The following is a 19,518-nucleotide window of genomic DNA, read 5'->3' as shown; positions in this document are numbered from 1 at the left end:
ACTCTTTATTTACAAATGATATTTTTGTTTTATTCATAGCACTAGCGTGACTGATACAGCAAAGATTGTGACAAATTAAAAGTTTTCTCATTTTCTGACTCAGTGAACTCAGTGTTGAGTAACCAGTTAAAGTGTGCCTTGCAATTGGCTCCAGTTCGATTATATTGCAGCCCTGGTTTGTGCAATTCGCAGCAGTCGATTTCAGATTTCAGCGAAACTTAAACCGGCAATAAAAATGGAAAAGTTTAACAAAGCGCAGGCCAAAAACTTGGCAGCCGCACAGAAGCTTGTGAACGCGTACGCCTCCAGCTCGGAGGATGAAGGCGAACTAGATGAAAAGCATATACTTGGTAAAAACACAATTCAAGCTGTGACGTGTCGTCGACCTTATCGACTCCCCCTACAGATCTTTTATACAAGCATTACCAGGCCTCAACGGAGGCTCCAAGTAGGGACAATGTGAATCGCACTGCCACATTCCTGGAGAACACGCTGCACTCGGGCGCGGCGACGTGCTTGATATGCATTGGCAGCATTCGGCGCGTGGAGCCCATTTGGTCATGCAGAAGCTGCTATTGCTTCTTCCATTTGAATTGCATTCAGCGTTGGGCCAACGACAGCGTCATGCAGCTGAAGGTCAAGGCGGAGCAGCAGCAGACGGGCCACTACAATCATCTGGGCGAGTATGTGCCGCCCAAGCGTCCGAAATCCTTGTACTGGTGCTGTCCACAGTGCCGCCGGGACTATCAGCCTGCCGATCGGCCCACACAGTATGAATGCTTTTGCGGCAAGGAGCTGAATCCGCAGCCACAGCCGTTTCTGGTGCCGCACTCCTGTGGCGAGATCTGCGCCAAACTGCTGCAGCCCAAATGCGGACACGACTGCAAGCTGCTTTGCCATCCCGGTCCGTGCCCGCCGTGTGCCCAGCTCGCGCAGAGCTCCTGCCTGTGCGGCAAGTCACCGAAGCGCAGCGTGCGCTGCATCGACAAGAACTGGCAGTGTCAGCAAAAGGTGAGCCTTGGTTTTGCAATTTGACTTATGATCCTCTAATATGAATCTCTATCTCTTCCAGTGCCAAGAGCTTTTGTCCTGTGGCAAGCACAAGTGCAACCAGCGCTGCCATCGTCCTGGCCAGTGCCCGCCCTGCAGCAGCAAGAGCTCACAGCCCTGCGAATGCAAGCGCGAAGAAAAGGTCGTCAATTGTGCCGAGCCCAAATGGAAGTGCAACAATGTAAGTCGAAGATTCTTTTTAACCAACCTGAAAAACCCTCCTCCTACTTTTCTATAACAACAGACTGATAAGATATTAATAACTTCATTTAACTTTTATTCTTTTAGATATGTGGTGCTCCTTTTGCGTGTGGCCTGCATACTTGCGACAAGGTGTGCCACGCTGGACCTTGTGGCGGCGGCGAGTGTCCTCTGGGCGTGCGCAGCTGTCCCTGCGGCAAGAGCGTAAGCAATAGGAATAGCTTCATAATTGATTTATGTACTAATTGAGCAATGCTTTACAGACCAGAGCTGGTGACTGCAGCGAGTTGGCGGAAACATGCGGCGACACCTGCCAGAAGCTGTTGTCCTGCGGCAAGCATAGCTGCGCCCAGCGCTGCCATCGTGGCGCTTGCAACTTGGTGAGCGACGCAGCAATTCAATTAAATATGCACAATATCTAATTATAGCCTTTATAGTGCCTGGTGCGCACCAAGAAGAAGTGTCGCTGCGGTCTGCACGAGAAGGAGCTGCCCTGCTCCAAGGAGTTCAACTGCGAAACCAAATGCAAGCAGATGCGCGACTGTGGCAAGCATGCCTGTAATCGCAAGGTATATCTCAGGCTATTTATACCCTGTAAACACGAAAGTTGTGAGGGTTTTGTTTAAATATGTAGAAGAAACAAAAACATGCACATTTGAAGCCGTAAAAACTATTGATTAGCAAACAAAGTCGAGTCAATCCAAGCTCTGCCTGCGTTTGAATTCCATAAACTTTTCGCTTATTACAGGGTATTTGCTAGTCCTTACCAATCGGTCTTTTGTTTGCTTTTTCCAGTGCTGCGGCGACCAGTGCCCGCCCTGCGAGAAGATTTGCGGCAAGCAGCTGAGCTGCAACAAGCACAAGTGCCAGTCGGTGTGCCACAATGGACCCTGTTATCCCTGCAAGCTGGAATCCCAGGTGAACTGCCGCTGCGGTAAGACGCGTCGCAGCGTGCCCTGCGGCCGGGAGAAGAGCGCTTGCATTGTCTGCCAGGAGCTGTGCCGGTTTGTAGCCAAATATATATATAATATATTTGTTTATGCTAATCTCAAGCCATTTGCCAATTGCCTGCAGCATCACGTCCAAGTGTCATCATGCCATAAAGCATCGCTGCCACAAGGGCGAGTGCCCGCCCTGCGTGCAGCCATGTAGCCTGCCCAACGATACCAGCGGCTGTGGACACATATGCAAGGCGCGCTGCCACGCAGCACTGCGTGTGCCCAAGCCAGCGGATGCGCCGCGTGCGCAGCAGCACAAGGTAGGCCTTCGATGTTGCCTTGAAGTTTCAACTTAAACACCTTTCCTTGCTTTTAGTATGAATACCGTTCGCTGCCGCATCCGCGCTGCGAGGAGGGCGTCCGCGTTGCCTGCATTGGCGGCCACGAGCTGGCCATCTGGCCCTGCTGGAACTCGAAGCCCACGTCCTGCCAGCGCAAATGTGCGCGTCAATTGAAGTGCGGCAATCATCGATGCCAACTGGTCTGTCACGCGGTGCCCCAGCCTGAGGACATGAACCAGCAGGCGGGCTGTGCCAATTGCGAGGAAGGCTGCGCCATACCGCGACCCCCTGGCTGCACGCACGCCTGCACCAAAGGCTGCCATGCGCCGCCCTGTGCTCCGTGCAGCTTTGTCATCAAAAGCAAATGCCACTGCGGCCTCAACCAGGTCATGTACAAGTGCAGCGAGTACTTCGATCAGGACGAGGGCAGTGTGCAGCAGACTCTGGAGCGCCGGAAAAAGTTTGGCAGCTGCGGCAATCGTTGCCTCAAAAATGTGCGTATTCCTTTGGCCACAAAGTGACCCACACTTTTAATCATATTCAACTCTTATACACGTAGTTCGAATGCGGCCATCGCTGCATAACCGTTTGCCATCCTGGCCCGTGTCCCAATCCGGAGCTGTGCCGGAAGAAGGTGCGCATCTACTGCGCCTGCAAGCGGCTCAAGTTGGAGATAGCCTGCGACAAGCATCGTGCGGGGCAAACTGAACTAAAATGCGATGCCAATTGTCTGGCAGAGCTGTCCAAGGCGAAGGCTACGGAACAGCAGCAGCTGGAACGTAAACTAAAGCAGGAACAGGAAAAGAATCGTCTGGAGCTGGAAAAATACGAGCAAAAGTTCGGCAAGCGCAAGCACAAGGAGCGCAAAGCTTTGGATGTGCAGCCCGCCAGCTATCACATCGATTGGCAACGTTGGGGCATCTATACACTGGCCCTGCTCGCCGTAATGGGCGCATTGGGCGTGGCATACTATGCGGACAGCTAAACACCAATAACGGACCAATAACAAATACCAAAAATATGATATTTGAATTTATATAAGAATCTACATAACCATAAACGACTGATATAACTGTTGGCGCGTGTCTTTTGAGTATTGTCTCGGCCTGGCCAAGGATTTCAAGCTGTCTTCGTCTTCTGCTTGTAAACGCAGGCGGCGGCAAACACGCTCGAGCTGAGGAACGTGGATATCAGGAAATTCGACAGCAGCATCCAATCTTGCGACTGCACAAAAACCGTATAGATGCGGGCTAAAATTATAAACAAGTTAAGATTGATTTCGATAAACCAGTTTTATGTACACATACTCATGTTTGTGAAGGCGGACAGGGCCCACGTGGTGCGGCTCACGGAGCTGGCATCCTTTGTGCGCAATATGGCCAGAAGCTGCAGCACCTTGCTGGTGGCTCCAATGGGCGTGCAGAAGGGCTGTCAAGAAAAAATGGTCATCAAATTCATATGACGGAAATCTTTACTAGCAGAAATGACAGCTGTTCGCCTTGGGCAGCGTTTACTGTATTTTATACACAATATAGCCGTGTTTGTGATCAGCGAGAGCATTGTATGTGTATAAATAGAAGCAGCACAAATATTATACAACAAACACACACATGACCTTCGGCAATGATGATGCCCAGTTCAGATCAGTTCCGAGCGCCTCATTATGCTCAGCTCCAATGGCAATAAGAACAAAACCTAATTAGTTAATGTAAAACGAGTTTGAGCCCAACTTGTTATCTGGTCGAAGCACATTCTAATCAATTTCGCAGCTGTTCTATTGACTACGTTTGTGGGGTCAGATAATGGTCTCTTACTCACCACCAGGAACGTGAGGACGATAATGGGAAAGAGCTTTAGATAGATAAGCGTTGCAATCGTCACGTAGAAGACGGCAAAGATTTGTGTACGCTTGCCCAGCATATCCTGATATTTGAAGACATAGTAGATGAGCACATATTCCTGCAGCAGCAGCACAGGATACTCCATGTAGGATAGAAAATCATAGCCTGCGGTGTAATTGTAGGACATCATAACGGTATAGCTGAACAGTTCCAGGCATAGGCCAAGGACGCTGATGCCTGCCGAAAAAGAGTGAGAAAGCAAGGAATCAAGTGAGTGGGCGTTAATAACACTTGTGGGGGGGGGGGGGGGGGTCTTACCTTTGGACGATTGGTTTTCGCGTATTGTGTTTATTTGCGGCACTTTGATGACCAGGCAGGAGGAGACCGTTATTAAACTCAGCAGATCAGCAATTATAAGCACTATTCCCTTGTCCAGGTAGTGGGACACAATGTCCCCAAAGCCCTCGGACGCCACCGTTGTAGCCATTGCAGCAGCCAAACTAATATTAATTGGCCTTTTGACTTGATTTAAACATAAGCAATCGATTGCGGGCGGGCCTGTGTATCGATATGCAGCTGTACACAGCATTATTCCAAGCAAAGTCTTAAATCAGTAGAATATACGGACGCTCTGTTTTGTTGTTGCTCATTCAGTCAGTTTGGCATGTTTCACACAATTAAAAACATTTTTTTTTAAACAAAATAAAAATAGTTCCCAATAACTTATGTTATCGAATAGCATCACTCGATGGTATCGCTGCGGCTGCTGCTGTTCCGACTATCGATATGTTAGCGTTGCGGGCAACGTATCGATGCTTTGTCTCGATACTTTGGTGCTGCTGACATACAGTGGCAGCGCAGCTCAAGTCATTTAGTTATTTTTCTGTCTGAATTTAAGAATTTTTGTTTTTGTTTGTCAGAATAATACTAATACGGTTAACACAAAATAATAATTCTGGAGAGCTGACGGCACATTGAAGAAAACGGCAGAGAAACGTACGTTGTAAATTCAATTAAACGTGTGCTCGGTGGCAAATGCTTCTTGTGCATGGGCAAGTGTGTGTATATGTGTGTGTGCGTGAACTAAACGCAAAAAGTGTAAAACGGATGAAATAGTTAAACAATTAAGATCAAATGCAATTGCATGCCGCAAGTGTATACCAAATATATGAATTCTGTTGTTCAAAGTGCACAAATAAAGCTATCTAGGGGTAAAGTAAGCTCATTTTCTTATGCATGTCGTGACATTTGTTCTGCTGTATGTGTGCATGCGTGCGTGTGTGTGTGTATGTGTATGTGTGTATGCATACGACATCCGACGTAGTCGCTTTTGTATGTGTACAACAATGTTCACATTTTTTCTTTTGTTGCTTGCTCCACGAATAATGGGGCTGGCTCTCGCTTAGTGCAGGTGCAGAAAAGTGGGGTTAGGGCCAATACAAATCAGTTATTTTCTATTTTCATGCTAACTTTAAGGATTTTTTTCTTTGATTACCCATTACCCCCAATTCCCATGGTCATTTGGCTATGTATCGTACATAGAATGAAAAAACAATTTGTGCCTTGAAAACGACATTAATGGATGACAAGCGAGGGTCGGGGCATTCATGCTGCTCGCTTTAGTCCTGTGTCTTGTCGTGGTCGCAGCACAGGTAACACGAATGCCGTGTGAAAGCGGACACAAAATGAAGCAAAACTGAGACTGAAAACGTGGACGGAGACCCTTAAACCTTCAGAGGAGGTCAACAGCCATTTTTGAGAAGGGGAGGGTTTAGACGGCGCAAAGCAGCGACACATTCTCGTGCACATCTGATCTGCTTTGCGCGTGATGCAACACAGGATCAACACATACATGCACGTGTTTTGCGCCTGTGTGCGTGTGTGTGCGATGAAAATTCCTATGCGGATCGGCCTTTGTTATTCGACTGCAGCCCTGCAGGCCTGCAGTGATCCCTTTTTCGTTGTATGTACGCGTGTGTACTAGTGTGTGTGTGTGTTGGTGATGCTGTGCGCGAGAGTGAGCGAGCGAGTGAGAGGGCGAGTCTGAGACTGATGGTCGACGCTGATGGCTGCGTTGTGAGCGAGCGAGAGAGAGAGTAAGAGAGTGAGAGCAGAGAGCGCAAACAGATAGCGGCTTAAATTGCAAGGTGTACGCTATCGCTGTCTTTGCTGCTGCTGTTGTTGTTGTTGTTGTTGGTGGTGTGTATCTTTATTGCTTCTTCTTCCGTCCGTTACTTTTGCTCTTGTCATCGCATGCCTTTACCTTTTCAGCCAGGCCTGCCTGGGCTACTGATCTGTGTGAGTACATGTGTGTCTGTGTGTGTGTATGTGTGTGGGAATGTGTGTTTGTATGTTTGTTGTAATACCCGTTTCATCTTCTTTGCCCATTCTACTTCGCGCCGTTTTAGCTTCTTCCGCCGATGCACTTTTGTGATTTCCTTTGCCAGTTTTTGATTGTTGAGACGACGGCTGCTGCGACGGCGGCTGCGTCTGTTGTTGTTGCTTTACAAACATTTTTCCCACTGCTTTTCTTTTGATTTTTTTTTTTTTTGTTTTCGCAATTCTCAGTCTCATCTTCATCAGGCGAACGTTGTAGGGAGAGTGAGGGAGAGAGAGAGAGAGAGACAACCGACAAGAGACAGCAGAAAAGTGCCTGCACACGATCTCCTCTCATCGTGCTTATTACTTTTGCCGTTTGCCTCTTAGCCCATGCTTCGCGTTGCGTGGGAATTTTTACAGAGCGTCGCAGTCGCAGTCGCAGCCAACAGCGGCTCGTTCCTAGCGGGTTTTTTTTTTGCTGCTAGAAAAAAAAAAGGATAGCTTACAAGTTTAACTGCGACGCCTTTTTATTTATTCAAGTAAGTTGAAGATTAGTTATATTTGTCGCCGGATATTATTAGTTAATTATGTGTTTAAAGAAAGCGTAAGAAAGCTAAGATAAACTGGTAAAAAAAAAACCATCATTGTCCTAGATCCAAGGATATTTCTACTGTGAGAACTCCTAACGTCTTTTATATTATCTTTCAAATGTTCACTATATATCGAAGCAATTTGTAACTGCTATGGCTTCCATGTATATGTTGGATTTGAACCGGCAACCGTAAAGTTGGGGCAATTCGCGCTATATACAGTGAGCACTTTTAACGGACATACTTCTATTATATTATCTCTAAAATGTTCCATTGTCTTTGGATTCTATGTTGGATTTGAACCGGCGACCGTTTAGTTTTTGCCACAGCAAGGACACTCTATTTTATATTATCTCTAAAATTGTAACTGTATATACCAAAAACATCTTAAATTGTCTACGATTTCTATGTTTTATGTTGGATTTGAACCGACGACCTTCTTGTTTTTGCAATTCGCGCCACAGTGAGAACTCCCAGCGAACACTACTATTATATTATCCCCCAAATTTTCACTATATATATACCAAAACGTCTTAAATTGTCTATGGATTTCATTGGATTCCATTTTCTATGTTGGATTTGAACCGGCGACCGTTTTGTTTGTGCAATTTGCGCCATATACACTGAGAACTCTTAACGGACAGACTCATAGATTATATCCCCTACATTCTCACTATATACATATATATATATATACCAAAACATCTTAAATTGTCTATGGATTTTATGTTCCATGTTGGATTTGAACCGGCGACCGCATGCTTGTTACTCTGACCCTTAGGGCCTAACCTTTGCAAAGCCCGTTTTTAGACGTTTTCACACAAACTTTCCCACTTGAAGGTCGAATATTCCACAATCCCGTCTGCTCCTTTTTCGATCCACAAGGAAGCTCTTCCCAAGTCTTAAGCTGTGCCTTGATTATTCTCAATCAGGAGAAACTCCTTTATGAGTGAAGCTTTCGAGCTCGACTAAAACCATGTAGACGTTGCTTTCAATGCCCAAAAAAACTAGACTTAAAGCCAAATGTGTTGTTAACTTGCAGGAGAGGAAAGCAGCAGCAGCAGCAGTGCACGCAGAGATTGACTTCCCGCCGCGCATAGTGATAGTATTATGGAAAAAGGATGTTCAGTTGCTAGCAGTAATTGTGAAAGTGCCGAGGACGACGCTCAGCAGGAGAGGAGCAGCAGCAGTAGCAGCAGCCGAACTGGGAGCAAACTAAAGCCGCTAACACCTCAAGAAGCATCACAGCGACAGCGACATCCACAGCCAAAGCCAAGCACTAGCCAAGCGAGATTAGTAGTAGCTGAATCTATGTCCAAGTTGAGGGAAGACGTGGAGGACTGTGTCTCTTCAAATTCGCAACATGGCTTTGCCGTCGTGCTCGATGATGAGTCCAGTACAGAGACGGGCGTCCTCGAAACGTACGAGATAAGCTCTTCCAATTCACTGCCCACCAGCACGGGGGGCGGGGCTGCTTCGACAGTGGGCGTTGTGGTGCCAGTCGACGATAGCTCCTCGACAGATACGCTCAATGGCAACGAGAACGGACGCAGCGAGGATGATGCCGCCTCCGAGGAGCGCCAGTCCGTTTTCTTCAATGTCAACGATACAGAGCCGCCCGTTGTATGCCTTATAAACGATGACGATGATTTCGATGAGGAGGAAATTGTCGAGGAGGAAGACGACGATGACGACGACGACGACGAGGAGGTGCGCTCCATGCCCACAGACTGCCCCAACAATACATCACAGATCGATGGCAGCGCCGGCATCGGTTGCTCCGCTGACGGCATCATCACAACAGCCGATGGCTCCAAAATATTCCTGGAGACACCTGTTGTCGACGAACCGCAATCACATACTCATGCCAGCGCCACGGCCGGCAATCCGGCTGCCACATCCGAGCTGCTCGCAGGCAAACCAAAGCGGCTCAGCGATGAATTCGAGGCGGAGGAGCAGAACGCACCGCCCCAAGGAGTTAAGTCTGAAACGGAATGCGGACAGGCGGATGTGGCTAGCAGCTCGCTGCACGACAGACAAATGTCCGTGCGGCTCAAGCAGATGAGCCTGACGGCCAGCGCCGAGGCGACGGCAGCCGCCAGCTCGACCGCCAGCAACAGCTCGAGCACCTTGAGCCAGGCGGACATTGACTCCATGGATCGCATCGAGCGTTGCGATTTCGAGACCGAACAGCGACTCACCGGCGGCATTATACTCGGCACAAGTTCGCTGATAAGCAAAAATCGCCTCAATCTAAGTCTGATCAATCGTGCCGCAGCAGCAGCAGCAGCAGCTGGAGCTGGAGCTGGAGGAGGTGCAGCAACAGCTGGAGCTGGCGGCGGCAGCGATGATTGGCCCAGCAGCAGCCAGGCGCGCGCCTTCTCCTCGGATAGCAAGGTAAATTAAGAAATGTAAAGAAATTTATAAAATTGTGTAATCCATGAGCAGTAGAATCTATAGCTAGCTACAGATAACTATCTAGGAGAGTCTGCGATCTCTGCTTTACCAGGACGAGCTGAGTAGATGCCAGGTCTTTGCTGTCTGTCCGTTCCTGATCGGAATCCTGCTTTTGGAGCATAGTTGAGGGCTTCTAAGAGGCACCCAATATGTTATCTAGACTGTTCTTATAAACATATCGATGCAGATCCCGCTTCCCCGTTCAGGGAATCTGTTGTTCCTCTTTTAAAATATCTAATTGAATCTCCTTCTTGTAGTGCACGTACAAGGATCTATCGACGACGCCGACGAGCAGCCGCAAGTACACGAACAGCCGACTGAGCAAGTCCACTGCCAAACTTAATTTGGGCTCAACGCTGGATTATGCTATTGCTGCCTGCCCTCAGCACAGTTCCAGCACCAATTCCAAGATGCCCTTTGTGGTACTCGTCAAGTCCTCCAGCGTTAACAGCAGCGGCAGCGGGAGCAGCAGCAGCAGCAGTAACGCATCGACTTCCACCAGCAATCGCACAGATGTCTACACGAGCACCAACTCGAATGACAACCTGAACGCCTCCGCGACAAGCTGTCAGCAGCAGTCGGACAAGGACGCAGCCGCGCCACTGGCCACATCCTTCAGCTCGGTGGGCTCACAGACGAGTCAGGAGTCTGGCTGCAGTCGCACCAGCGTGCTGGCCAAGTCGCTGGACGTGGATGCACAGCCATCGACCTCGGCCACATCGACCACATCCTCGGCGCGTTGCCATTACGCAGCGGCGACCGTGAAGGCGGCCACAAGGCAGGTGAATGCCAGCGCCCAGACACAGGAACGTTTTCTGGCACGTAGCGGACTGGCAGCTGGCGGCAACAACAACAACAATCGACCACGTCGCCGCATTGAAGCCACACGCAACAGCGCCAATGATGCCATTGTCCTGGGCATTGTTGTCGAGGAGAATCCCAACAATGGTGACAACGGCGGCGGCGGTGGAGTAGGCGGAGGTGGTGGCGGCGTTGTCGAGCCGGGTGACTTTAGTGCCGAGGAGCCGTGGGGTAATTGCGATGAGGAGAACAATTGTTCCGATTTGGAGGAGATTTGCACATGCCAGAACAGCATCTTGGCCACGAGTCGCAGCGGCAGCAATGCCAGTCTTAGCGAAGCCCTCGATATGGACGCCATGGACAGCTATCACGACGAAGCCGTTGCCAGCTCCGACTGTGTCCAGCAGCAGCAGCAACAACAACAACAGCAGCAGCGCAAGCGTAAATACAACGAGGGGCGTATGCTGGATGGCGACTACTCCATGAGCATAACGGGCAGCGGGGGCGCAGCTGGCGGCGGCCTGGGCAGCAATGCCGGAACGGGCGATAATAGCCGTAAGCGGATTGCCTATGATTTTGCCTCAACACCGCGCTCCTCAAACCAGCAGCCCTTAGGCAATGCCGTGATGCTCACGATGACGCCAACGACGACGACGGGCGTCGGACTGGTGGGCAGCTCGCCGGCGCTGGGTCGGCGTACGCCGCGTGCCCTGATGCCGACACGCGACAATCCGCCGCCGGAGCTGCAGCATTGGTTGGCGCAATTCCAGCGCTGGTCCCATGCCGAACGGCTGCTGGCCGTGGATCGTCTGATCGATCATTGCGATCCCTCGCAGGTGCGTCACATGATGAAGGTCATCGAGCCGCAATTCCAGCGCGATTTCATATCGTTGCTGCCGCGCGAACTGGCGCTGTTTGTGCTCTCATATCTGGAGCCGAAGGATTTGTTGCGCGCCGCACAAACCTGCCGCAGTTGGCGTTTCCTCTGCGACGACAATCTGCTGTGGAAGGAGAAGTGCCGCAAGGCGCAGATCTTGACAGAGACGCGCAGCGATCGGCCCAAGCGTGGACGCGACGGCAATATGCCGCCGATTGCGTCACCGTGGAAGGCGGCGTACATGCGACAGCACATCATCGAGATGAACTGGCGTTCGCGGCCCGTGCGCAAGCCCAAGGTTCTCAAGGGTCATGACGATCATGTCATCACCTGCCTGCAGTTCTCCGGCAATCGCATTGTGTCCGGCTCCGATGATAATACGCTTAAGGTTTGGTCTGCGGTCAATGGCAAGGTAAGCTACAAGCTAATACCCGCCGAGGAATCGCAAGTAATCTCCATTTTTGTTTTGCAGTGCCTGCGCACCTTGGTGGGTCACACGGGCGGCGTTTGGTCCTCGCAAATGTCCGGCAATATCATTATTTCCGGCAGCACGGATCGCACGCTCAAGGTTTGGGACATGGAGAGCGGCAGCTGCGTCCACACGCTCCAAGGACACACCTCAACGGTGCGCTGCATGCATCTGCATGGCAACAAGTAAGCGAAGTTTGGCCGGAGATACAATGGGATTTGTAACTAATCCCAATCTTCTTGTTAACCCAGGGTGGTCAGCGGCTCGCGGGATGCTACGCTGCGTGTGTGGGACATTGAGCTGGGCACGTGTCTGCATGTGCTGGTGGGTCATTTGGCGGCGGTTCGATGTGTGCAATACGATGGCAAGCTGATCGTGTCCGGTGCCTACGATTACATGGTCAAAATCTGGCATCCCGAGCGACAGGAGTGCCTGCACACGCTGCAAGGACACACCAATCGCGTCTACTCCTTGCAGGTACACTCAATAACCGGACGATGCTCTACAGAGCTTATCTAATCCCCTTCATTGTTGCAGTTTGATGGCCTTCATGTGGTCTCCGGCTCGCTGGATACCTCGATACGTGTGTGGGATGTCGAGACGGGCAACTGCAAGCACACGTTGATGGGCCACCAAAGCCTCACGTCGGGCATGGAGCTGCGCCAGAACATACTCGTCTCCGGCAATGCCGACTCCACCGTCAAGGTCTGGGACATAACAACGGGACAGTGCCTGCAGACGCTATCGGGTTTGTTTGCTTTGCTGTTTTGTTCGACTCGATTGATTGATTAATCTGGTTGTTTCTCTAATCCTTGTTAGGTCCCAATAAGCATCAGTCCGCGGTCACCTGCCTGCAGTTCAATTCGCGCTTTGTGGTGACCAGCTCCGATGATGGCACCGTCAAGTTGTGGGACGTCAAAACGGGCGACTTTATACGCAATCTGGTGGCCCTCGACTCCGGTGGCTCCGGCGGCGTTGTCTGGCGCATTAGGTACTTATATATATGTGCATACTAGTCTATACTGAAGCGAGAGACTTAGCATGCAGATCCTTAGCCAAACAAACTAGAACCCAGTCTAGTCTAAATAACTATACCTATCTGTAAATACCTATACCAATTGTATACTGACTATGGCTAGTCTCCAAGCCAATATTGTGCCCACTATCTTCAACTGTTATTGCGCTGTTAACAGACTATTACAGCTGTTAACAGACTGAGTTCTTTTAAAACTGACCCCTTATTGAGAATAGTTAACATGGGAACAGTTCGTCAATCTAGGCATGTCCGTCTGTCCGTCAGAAAAGCTTTATATATCTATATATCCTTCCATTTTGAATATGTTCAGTTTTTCATATGTTCCCTTTCATTCCCCTTAAATTAGTTAAAGAAAGAGTTTTGCGCTTTGGTATAAACATGTTTCTATGACATATTCAAGCATTTTGCTTTTTCCAAACGGTTCGTATTAAATTTCTTCATTTTCTCGCACACAGGGCGAACGACACTAAGCTGATATGCGCCGTGGGCTCACGCAATGGCACGGAGGAGACAAAGCTAATGGTATTGGACTTTGACGTGGAGGGCGCTTGTGTCAAGTGCTCATAGGAACAGTGCCAGGAACAGTTCCAGTTGCAGTTCCAGTTGCATTTCCATTTGCAAACTGTCTGCAAAAGATGGCGCCAGCTGCTCTATGTTATGATAAACGCGAATGCCGCTAAAACGCTTTAGCGAGCAGCCGGAGGCGATATCACACACACAACACACATACATCCACAAACACACCCATATATATATACCCACACACTCACTCACACACACACACACTTACAAAGAGGACGCGTCTATCTGTCATGCATAATCAGAATGTTATCGTCGCTTGCCTTGCCAACAAATGCAGCTGCTCACACACACATACACTACATAACACACACACACACACACACACACACATGGGAGTTGAGAGTTGTGAGTGTTAAAAGTTTTCAACGTTATCATTTGTTTCAATTGCGTTGCTTTTATATAGCCAAAATTTGTTTTCCACAAAATAGCATAATTTTTGCTTCTTAGTTCTTATTGATTATGAATACGTGCATACATATACACATCTTTATATACATACATATATATATGTGCATATATATATATATCGCATTAAAAGTCGAATACTTAGGGTACACATATTGTGTAATATGTAATATTAACTATATACGTATTATGCATATACAACATATACATACATACATACATACATACATACATGCATACATGCATATTTTGTTCCGTATCGAATGAACCGAAAAACGTTTTATGAAAAAACAGCTTTATTATATTGATTAAAATTGTAAATTGTTTAAATGATTGATTAATTAATTAATTATGCTAATGTTAATATTGCCGTTAGAGCATTTTGGTGTCCAACTTGAGTTGTCGTTTCTGTTTCTATATTATATTCTGTCGTTTCGTTCGATCTGTTTTGTTTACACACACACACACACGCACACGTACTCACTCACACACACACATACGCATGCGTGATTACGCACACGCATGCAATTGAGCGTATGTATTTGAAACAAGTTTCTGTTAAAAAATGCTTTCCGTGTGGTTGTATGTTGGTATATGCTTAAAATTATTGAGAGAAAAGAAAAATCGAAATAATTTCAATTTTTTTTTTTAATGTTTTGCCGTATATAGAGATTTAAGTATTTCGTGGTACTCAATTCGGGAGGGGGGCAGCTCACACACACACACACCCACACTCACACATACAAAACAAACAAACACATACACATACACACACACACACACACAGAAAAAAAAAGCATTAAGCGAACATATATTTTAATTATAGACTGATTTATTAGTAATTGAAATTAATCTACAAATTTAAGCATAAATCTGAATAAACGCAGGAATAATAATTAAACCAAGAGTTAAATAAAAAGTGCATGTGCATGTGATTTTATGTTTGTTTTCTATCCTTTTTTTGTGATAAACAAACGAAATACTTGAAAATAACAACAAAAACAACAACAACAACAAAAACAACATCGATAACGGCCAATAGAACGATAATTGAATATGCGATATATTTGTACTCACCATGCGGCGCACAAATGTATTTGGCCGGTGGCTGAGAAAGAAGATAACTCTAAACAATAATTGAAATACTTTATGGCATAATTATCGTAACAATAAATGAACTAAATCTTAAATTCGTTTGTAAAGTGTTCGGCTTTTCAATTGTAATATCCAGAGAATTAAGTCATTTCTAATTGTAATTCACCTTCTTTTTAGTTCACCTCATTTCATTGACTGCAAGTGCAACTATAACTGTAAGCTGTCAACTGCTCTCTTGCTCTCTCATCGGCAGCAGCTGCAGCAGCTTATCGATCAGGACTATCGAATGGTAAGGTGTGACGTCACAGCTCTGGCGGAAATTGATGCAGCCCTGAATGAAGTTTGTTTTTTTTATATGCATTTTTCAGGTTAAGTGATATTCCAGTTGAAGTACCACGCTGATAAAATTCCGCTGCATACTTTCCGGGGCAGCAACTGCAAGCAGTGCATGTGCGTGAAAAACACACACACGGACAACATCGTATGCTGTAATTGATGCATAGGGATATGCATCATATGAAGAGAGAGCAGCAGCTACTTTTGCGGAAGGGTAAACATAGGATGCATATTCGGACCATATTGCCTATTTCGCAAGTATTTAGTTATATAGGTGCACCAGCAATATATTAACAGTTTAGTTAGCGAGGATATGGGGCTATTTTGAAAAATATCGGACAACCGATATATTTTTAACGATTTTTGGATAGTTATCGATTATTTCGTTGAATGATTACGAATATCGATTATTATTCAAAAATTAAACCGCGTAACTCTGAGCGATCTTCGAAAATTGGGTCCATTCAACATAAATATATTTAAAATTGAATTTTAGATTAATACGATTTCACACACAAGCAATGCAATAGCTTTCCACCCATTTTCCTCAGTTGTTGGTGGAAATATTCTCTCGGTTTCGGCTCAGCAATCAGTCTGTTCCGTTCCAACAGTTCGATTTAGATTTATAACTGAATAACGTGAATATAATGGACTTCTTTAATTGTGTTCGTTAGCTTAAAACAAATCAATTCATTCATGATTCAACTTATAAATGGGGGTCAATCGACTGAGTATAATACATAATTTTAACTGGATAGAAAAACACGTGGATAGTGTTTTTATGGTGCGAGTATATCTTCGAGTGCATCTTTCACATTTTGGACTTCTTGCTGCTGTGTCCCTCGATGCCCAAATTGCAGCGCGAGGCAACATCCTGCACGGAGGTTAGCCCCGTGGTGCTGGTTGGCAACGGGCCACCAAATGCCGAGGCCGACAAATTGCCATTGCTGGGACGCTTGCGCGGCGGCGAATGGACGGGTGACTTTTGCTTGAGGCACTCAACATCATCGAATACCACCTGGGCACCGCCGCCGCAGGTGGGTATCACATTGCCCTTGTACAGTTTGGTCTCGACGTCGCCATCGGTGTCCGCCTCCTGGGAGACGAGACAGTATTTGTTGGCGCCATGCCCGGTTAGCTCCTTCATGTCTGTCAATTTGGTAACCGACTTGCGATTCTTCAAATACGGCTGCATAATGGTGCCCAGTGGCACGGGATTGGCAGCACGATGCTCCAGCCATTTGTCGCCGGCGGAGCGAGATCTCCGATGCCTGTTATTGGCAGCTGCCAAGCCCTGTTAAGCGTAGAGCACAAGATCAGTTGCACTCTCGGAATGCTTAGTTTAAGTATTTAACTTACATGTCGCGGCGTGCAATAGATGTCTGTGCGTGTCGTTGCCGGCGCGGAGGATTCTGTGCGTGCCGTGAAGCCACCGCCGCCGCCGCGTTCCTTGTCGTTCAGTAGATTCTCTGAGCTCTGGGAACGCGGCAGACTGGGCACGTCCTCCGACTGCAGAATGTTTGAGACGAGACGCAACTTCTCGTCCTTGATGCGCATGCGCTCCTGCATCTTGGCTCGCTGTTCGCGCAGTTTCATGTCGAACTCGCGTTTATTTTTATCGGATTCAACGGCCAGCTTTGAGTTGAACTTCTTTTTCTGCTTCTCCTTCTCCTGCTCCTTTTGCGTGAGCAGATAATCCTGCTCGCTCAGCTTCTGGGTGAGCTCCTGGATCTGCCGCTCGCGCTTGCTAACCGTATTGTTGAGCACATCGATGGAGCTCTCGTGTATGCGCACCTTGTTCTCCAGCGCGGCGCTGCGCTCGCGCTCCTGCTTGTAGACGGCCTTCAGGGAGGCCAGCTCCGTGCGCAGCTGCAGATTGTCGCGGTCCAAATTCATCAGCAGCTGACGGAAATTGTCACCTGGCACAAACAGAGAGCTTGGTTAAGGACATTACAAGGGATTTGGTAAAACATGTAGCTACATTTAATGTCCATGTTGGCGCGCAATTTGCGCCGCTTCTCGATGCGCTGCTCCAGATACTGCATCAGCTCCTGTATCTTGCACTCCGTCTCGGGACTGTCCATGTGATAGTTGGGAAAATCTGGACCCAAGCTGTACACCAGGCCCACATCCACCTCCAGCTGCTTGGCCTCGGGTATGCCCAGTTCGTTCAGATTGTTGACAGCGATTTTGAACAGTTTATTGGCCTTGCGGCGGCCGGGCGTCAAGCCCAGATCTGGTTTCATGGGCGTGGCACGCGCTATTTGCACCTCCTGTGTCATCTCGGCGAACTTCATGACTTGCTGCGGAGCGTAGAAAGTGGTTAGATAATCTTATACAGGAGTCGTATACGGGCTTCCATTTTACCATATTCTCGTCGTAGTCCTCGATGCGCGGATTGACGCACACAATCATGGATACCTGGCCCTCGCCATCAAAGTAGTTCTTGAACATGTGCGTGATCTTCGAGTCGCGATAGGGTATCTTCTTGGCCGCCACATTCCCGGCCAGCTGCTGGTTTTCGCGCAGATATTCCAGGCAGGTGCGCAGCGTCATCAGCGAGTTGTTTATGTTGCCCGCCTCGCGCAGACGGACGCCCGTGTTCTTGGTGCGCGAGGAGCGTTCGCTGCCCGCCAAATCCACCAGCGACAGCTGGCTAACGGTGATCGTGTGCTTGTCCTGGACCACATGCTCGCCCTGGCAATCGGTGGGCGCTTGCACCAGGCGTATATTGAACACGGAATGGCTGCGACTGGACTCGGCATTGAGTATTGTGTTGCCCATGCGTTTACGCTTCTGGCCCATTTGGAATACCTCCAGAGCTTCCTCCACCGTTTTGACCTCCACCTCGGTGACGCCGTGCACAAACATCTGATGATTGGCATCCTCGCGTATGATCTTGCACTGCAAAGACCTGCACTCTCCAGAAGATTAGCAACTAATAAAGATTGATTAAAGAGATGCGTCTTACTTCTGTACGCCCGTGTCCTCGAGCAGATCGTAGACACTGTTGTTGTACATCTCCACGTAGGTGATGAACACCGAGTACATGTTGTCCTCGTCCAGCACCGACAGCGGCGTTGGCTCCACCGAGGCCTGTGAGGCTATTTCCGGATCCGAGTCCTTGCGCCGGAAACCAAAGCGACCGGCGCCCGCAAAACGCTGATTCATTTCCTGCTGCCGCTCGAGCAGCGCATCCTCCTCGGACAGGATCTCAAAGCCGTTCAGCCGATCCGGCTTGAAGACAAACTTCTTGGCCTGATAGTCGGATATGGTGCGAAAGAGCAAATCCAGGCAGCGCGGCATGATGCCACGATGCCGCGCATTCCCCGTCATTGTGTAGGTCTTGCCGCTGCCCGTGACGCCGTACGTGAAGAGCAAACTGTTGCGGCCACGCACCAGATTCTCGACCAGCGGCTGCGCGACGGCAGCGAACACCTCCTGCTGGTTGGAATCCGGCTGGAAGACATGCTTGAAGATGTACTGTATCTCGCGCTGAGCGCCGTTTTGTTTCGGATGCAGCAGCTGATCCTGCGAATTGAGCGCAATTGTGGTCGTGTTCTTGACACGCATGCACGTCAGATCGCCCTCCGATTGCAGCGGACGCACACGGCAGAATACATTCACCGGATCCTGCTGTTTATTGGACACGTCCCGTCGTTTCTCTGGATGCGTATGCGCGGGCGCGGCGCGGGGTGTTTTCGGGACGCGCATAGGCGTACGGGGCCTGCATTGGAAACAACATACATTTCAAGCATATTTTGCATTTAATGCTATTTGAATACTTACACTGCTTTCATTTTGATATTTTTTGTAATTTTATTACGGCTGCAATCTTGTTTTTTCGCTTCTTTTAAAAAACCAACAGAGTTTTGGTTCGTTAGCTTCAAATGCTTGCGCCCATACAGACGCCACGCTTGTTCTTCCTCTTCCTTTCGATTTGCGTTCGCTGCCAACTTCATGTGGCTCGAAATTGCGTCCAAAACGCAGGGTTGTATTTTCGATAAATAACAAGCAAAACAACAATTTATTTCAACTGAAACCGGATTTCAGCACACTTGTTATTAATTAAACAAGTGCTAAATAAACATATTAGCACTGTTCCAACAATAAAATAACGATTTCACAATTATCAGCAGCGGGGTTGCTCAGTTGTTAAACAGAAAATAGTTAATTTAAG

General features: G+C 48.2%; 4 protein-coding genes across 6 annotated transcripts; 2 read left to right on the top strand and 2 right to left on the bottom strand.

Annotated features, from left to right (window-relative positions):
- The first annotated feature begins 145 nt into the window (after positions 1 to 145).
- LOC115762943 (NF-X1-type zinc finger protein NFXL1) lies at positions 146 to 3,535 on the top strand. Its single transcript, XM_030705329.1, has 10 exons — positions 146 to 350; positions 407 to 1,011; positions 1,073 to 1,231; positions 1,339 to 1,455; positions 1,515 to 1,631; positions 1,689 to 1,820; positions 2,047 to 2,255; positions 2,326 to 2,509; positions 2,566 to 3,024; positions 3,090 to 3,535. The coding sequence occupies exons 1-10, from the start codon at positions 236 to 238 to the stop codon at positions 3,513 to 3,515; spliced, it is 2,523 nt and encodes an 840-aa protein (XP_030561189.1). The 5' UTR covers positions 146 to 235; the 3' UTR covers positions 3,516 to 3,535.
- A 101-nt stretch (positions 3,536 to 3,636) lies between these two features.
- LOC115762945 (solute carrier family 66 member 3) lies at positions 3,637 to 5,516 on the bottom strand. Its single transcript, XM_030705330.1, has 4 exons — positions 4,690 to 5,516; positions 4,349 to 4,608; positions 3,838 to 3,958; positions 3,637 to 3,780 (listed from the first exon to the last, which is right to left on the bottom strand). The coding sequence occupies exons 1-4, from the start codon at positions 4,958 to 4,960 to the stop codon at positions 3,650 to 3,652; spliced, it is 783 nt and encodes a 260-aa protein (XP_030561190.1). The 5' UTR covers positions 4,961 to 5,516; the 3' UTR covers positions 3,637 to 3,649.
- Positions 5,292 to 14,675, top strand: LOC115762942 (F-box/WD repeat-containing protein 7). 3 transcript variants are annotated; one of them, XM_030705328.1, is made up of 9 exons: positions 5,509 to 5,582; positions 8,323 to 9,677; positions 9,995 to 11,093; positions 11,154 to 11,827; positions 11,888 to 12,069; positions 12,136 to 12,361; positions 12,422 to 12,632; positions 12,704 to 12,875; positions 13,376 to 14,675. In XM_030705328.1, exons 2-9 carry the CDS (start codon positions 8,391 to 8,393, stop codon positions 13,485 to 13,487), a joined length of 3,963 nt encoding a protein of 1,320 aa, XP_030561188.1. In that variant the 5' UTR covers positions 5,509 to 5,582; positions 8,323 to 8,390; the 3' UTR covers positions 13,488 to 14,675. The 3 variants fall into 3 exon arrangements, with proteins under 3 accessions (XP_030561187.1, XP_030561188.1, XP_030561186.1); XM_030705327.1 differs by lacking the exon at positions 5,509 to 5,582 and adding an exon at positions 5,292 to 5,367 and having other exon boundaries at positions 9,995 to 11,827; XM_030705326.1 differs by having other exon boundaries at positions 9,995 to 11,827.
- Positions 14,676 to 15,990: 1,315 nt separating this feature from the next.
- Positions 15,991 to 19,410, bottom strand: LOC115762600 (kinesin-like protein KIF23). The gene is made up of 6 exons (XM_030704892.1): positions 19,128 to 19,410; positions 18,310 to 19,065; positions 17,706 to 18,252; positions 17,320 to 17,641; positions 16,698 to 17,257; positions 15,991 to 16,632 (listed from the first exon to the last, which is right to left on the bottom strand). Exons 1-6 carry the CDS (start codon positions 19,298 to 19,300, stop codon positions 16,150 to 16,152), a joined length of 2,841 nt encoding a protein of 946 aa, XP_030560752.1. The 5' UTR covers positions 19,301 to 19,410; the 3' UTR covers positions 15,991 to 16,149.
- Between the last annotated feature and the right edge of the window lie 108 nt (positions 19,411 to 19,518).

This window comes from Drosophila novamexicana, unplaced genomic scaffold (genome assembly GCF_003285875.2).
Source record: "Drosophila novamexicana strain 15010-1031.04,08,12 unplaced genomic scaffold, DnovRS2.1 tig00000644-arrow-pilon, whole genome shotgun sequence".
Lineage (NCBI taxonomy): Eukaryota > Metazoa > Arthropoda > Insecta > Diptera > Drosophilidae > Drosophila > Drosophila novamexicana.
This window is presented reverse-complemented; position numbering and strand designations above follow the sequence as displayed.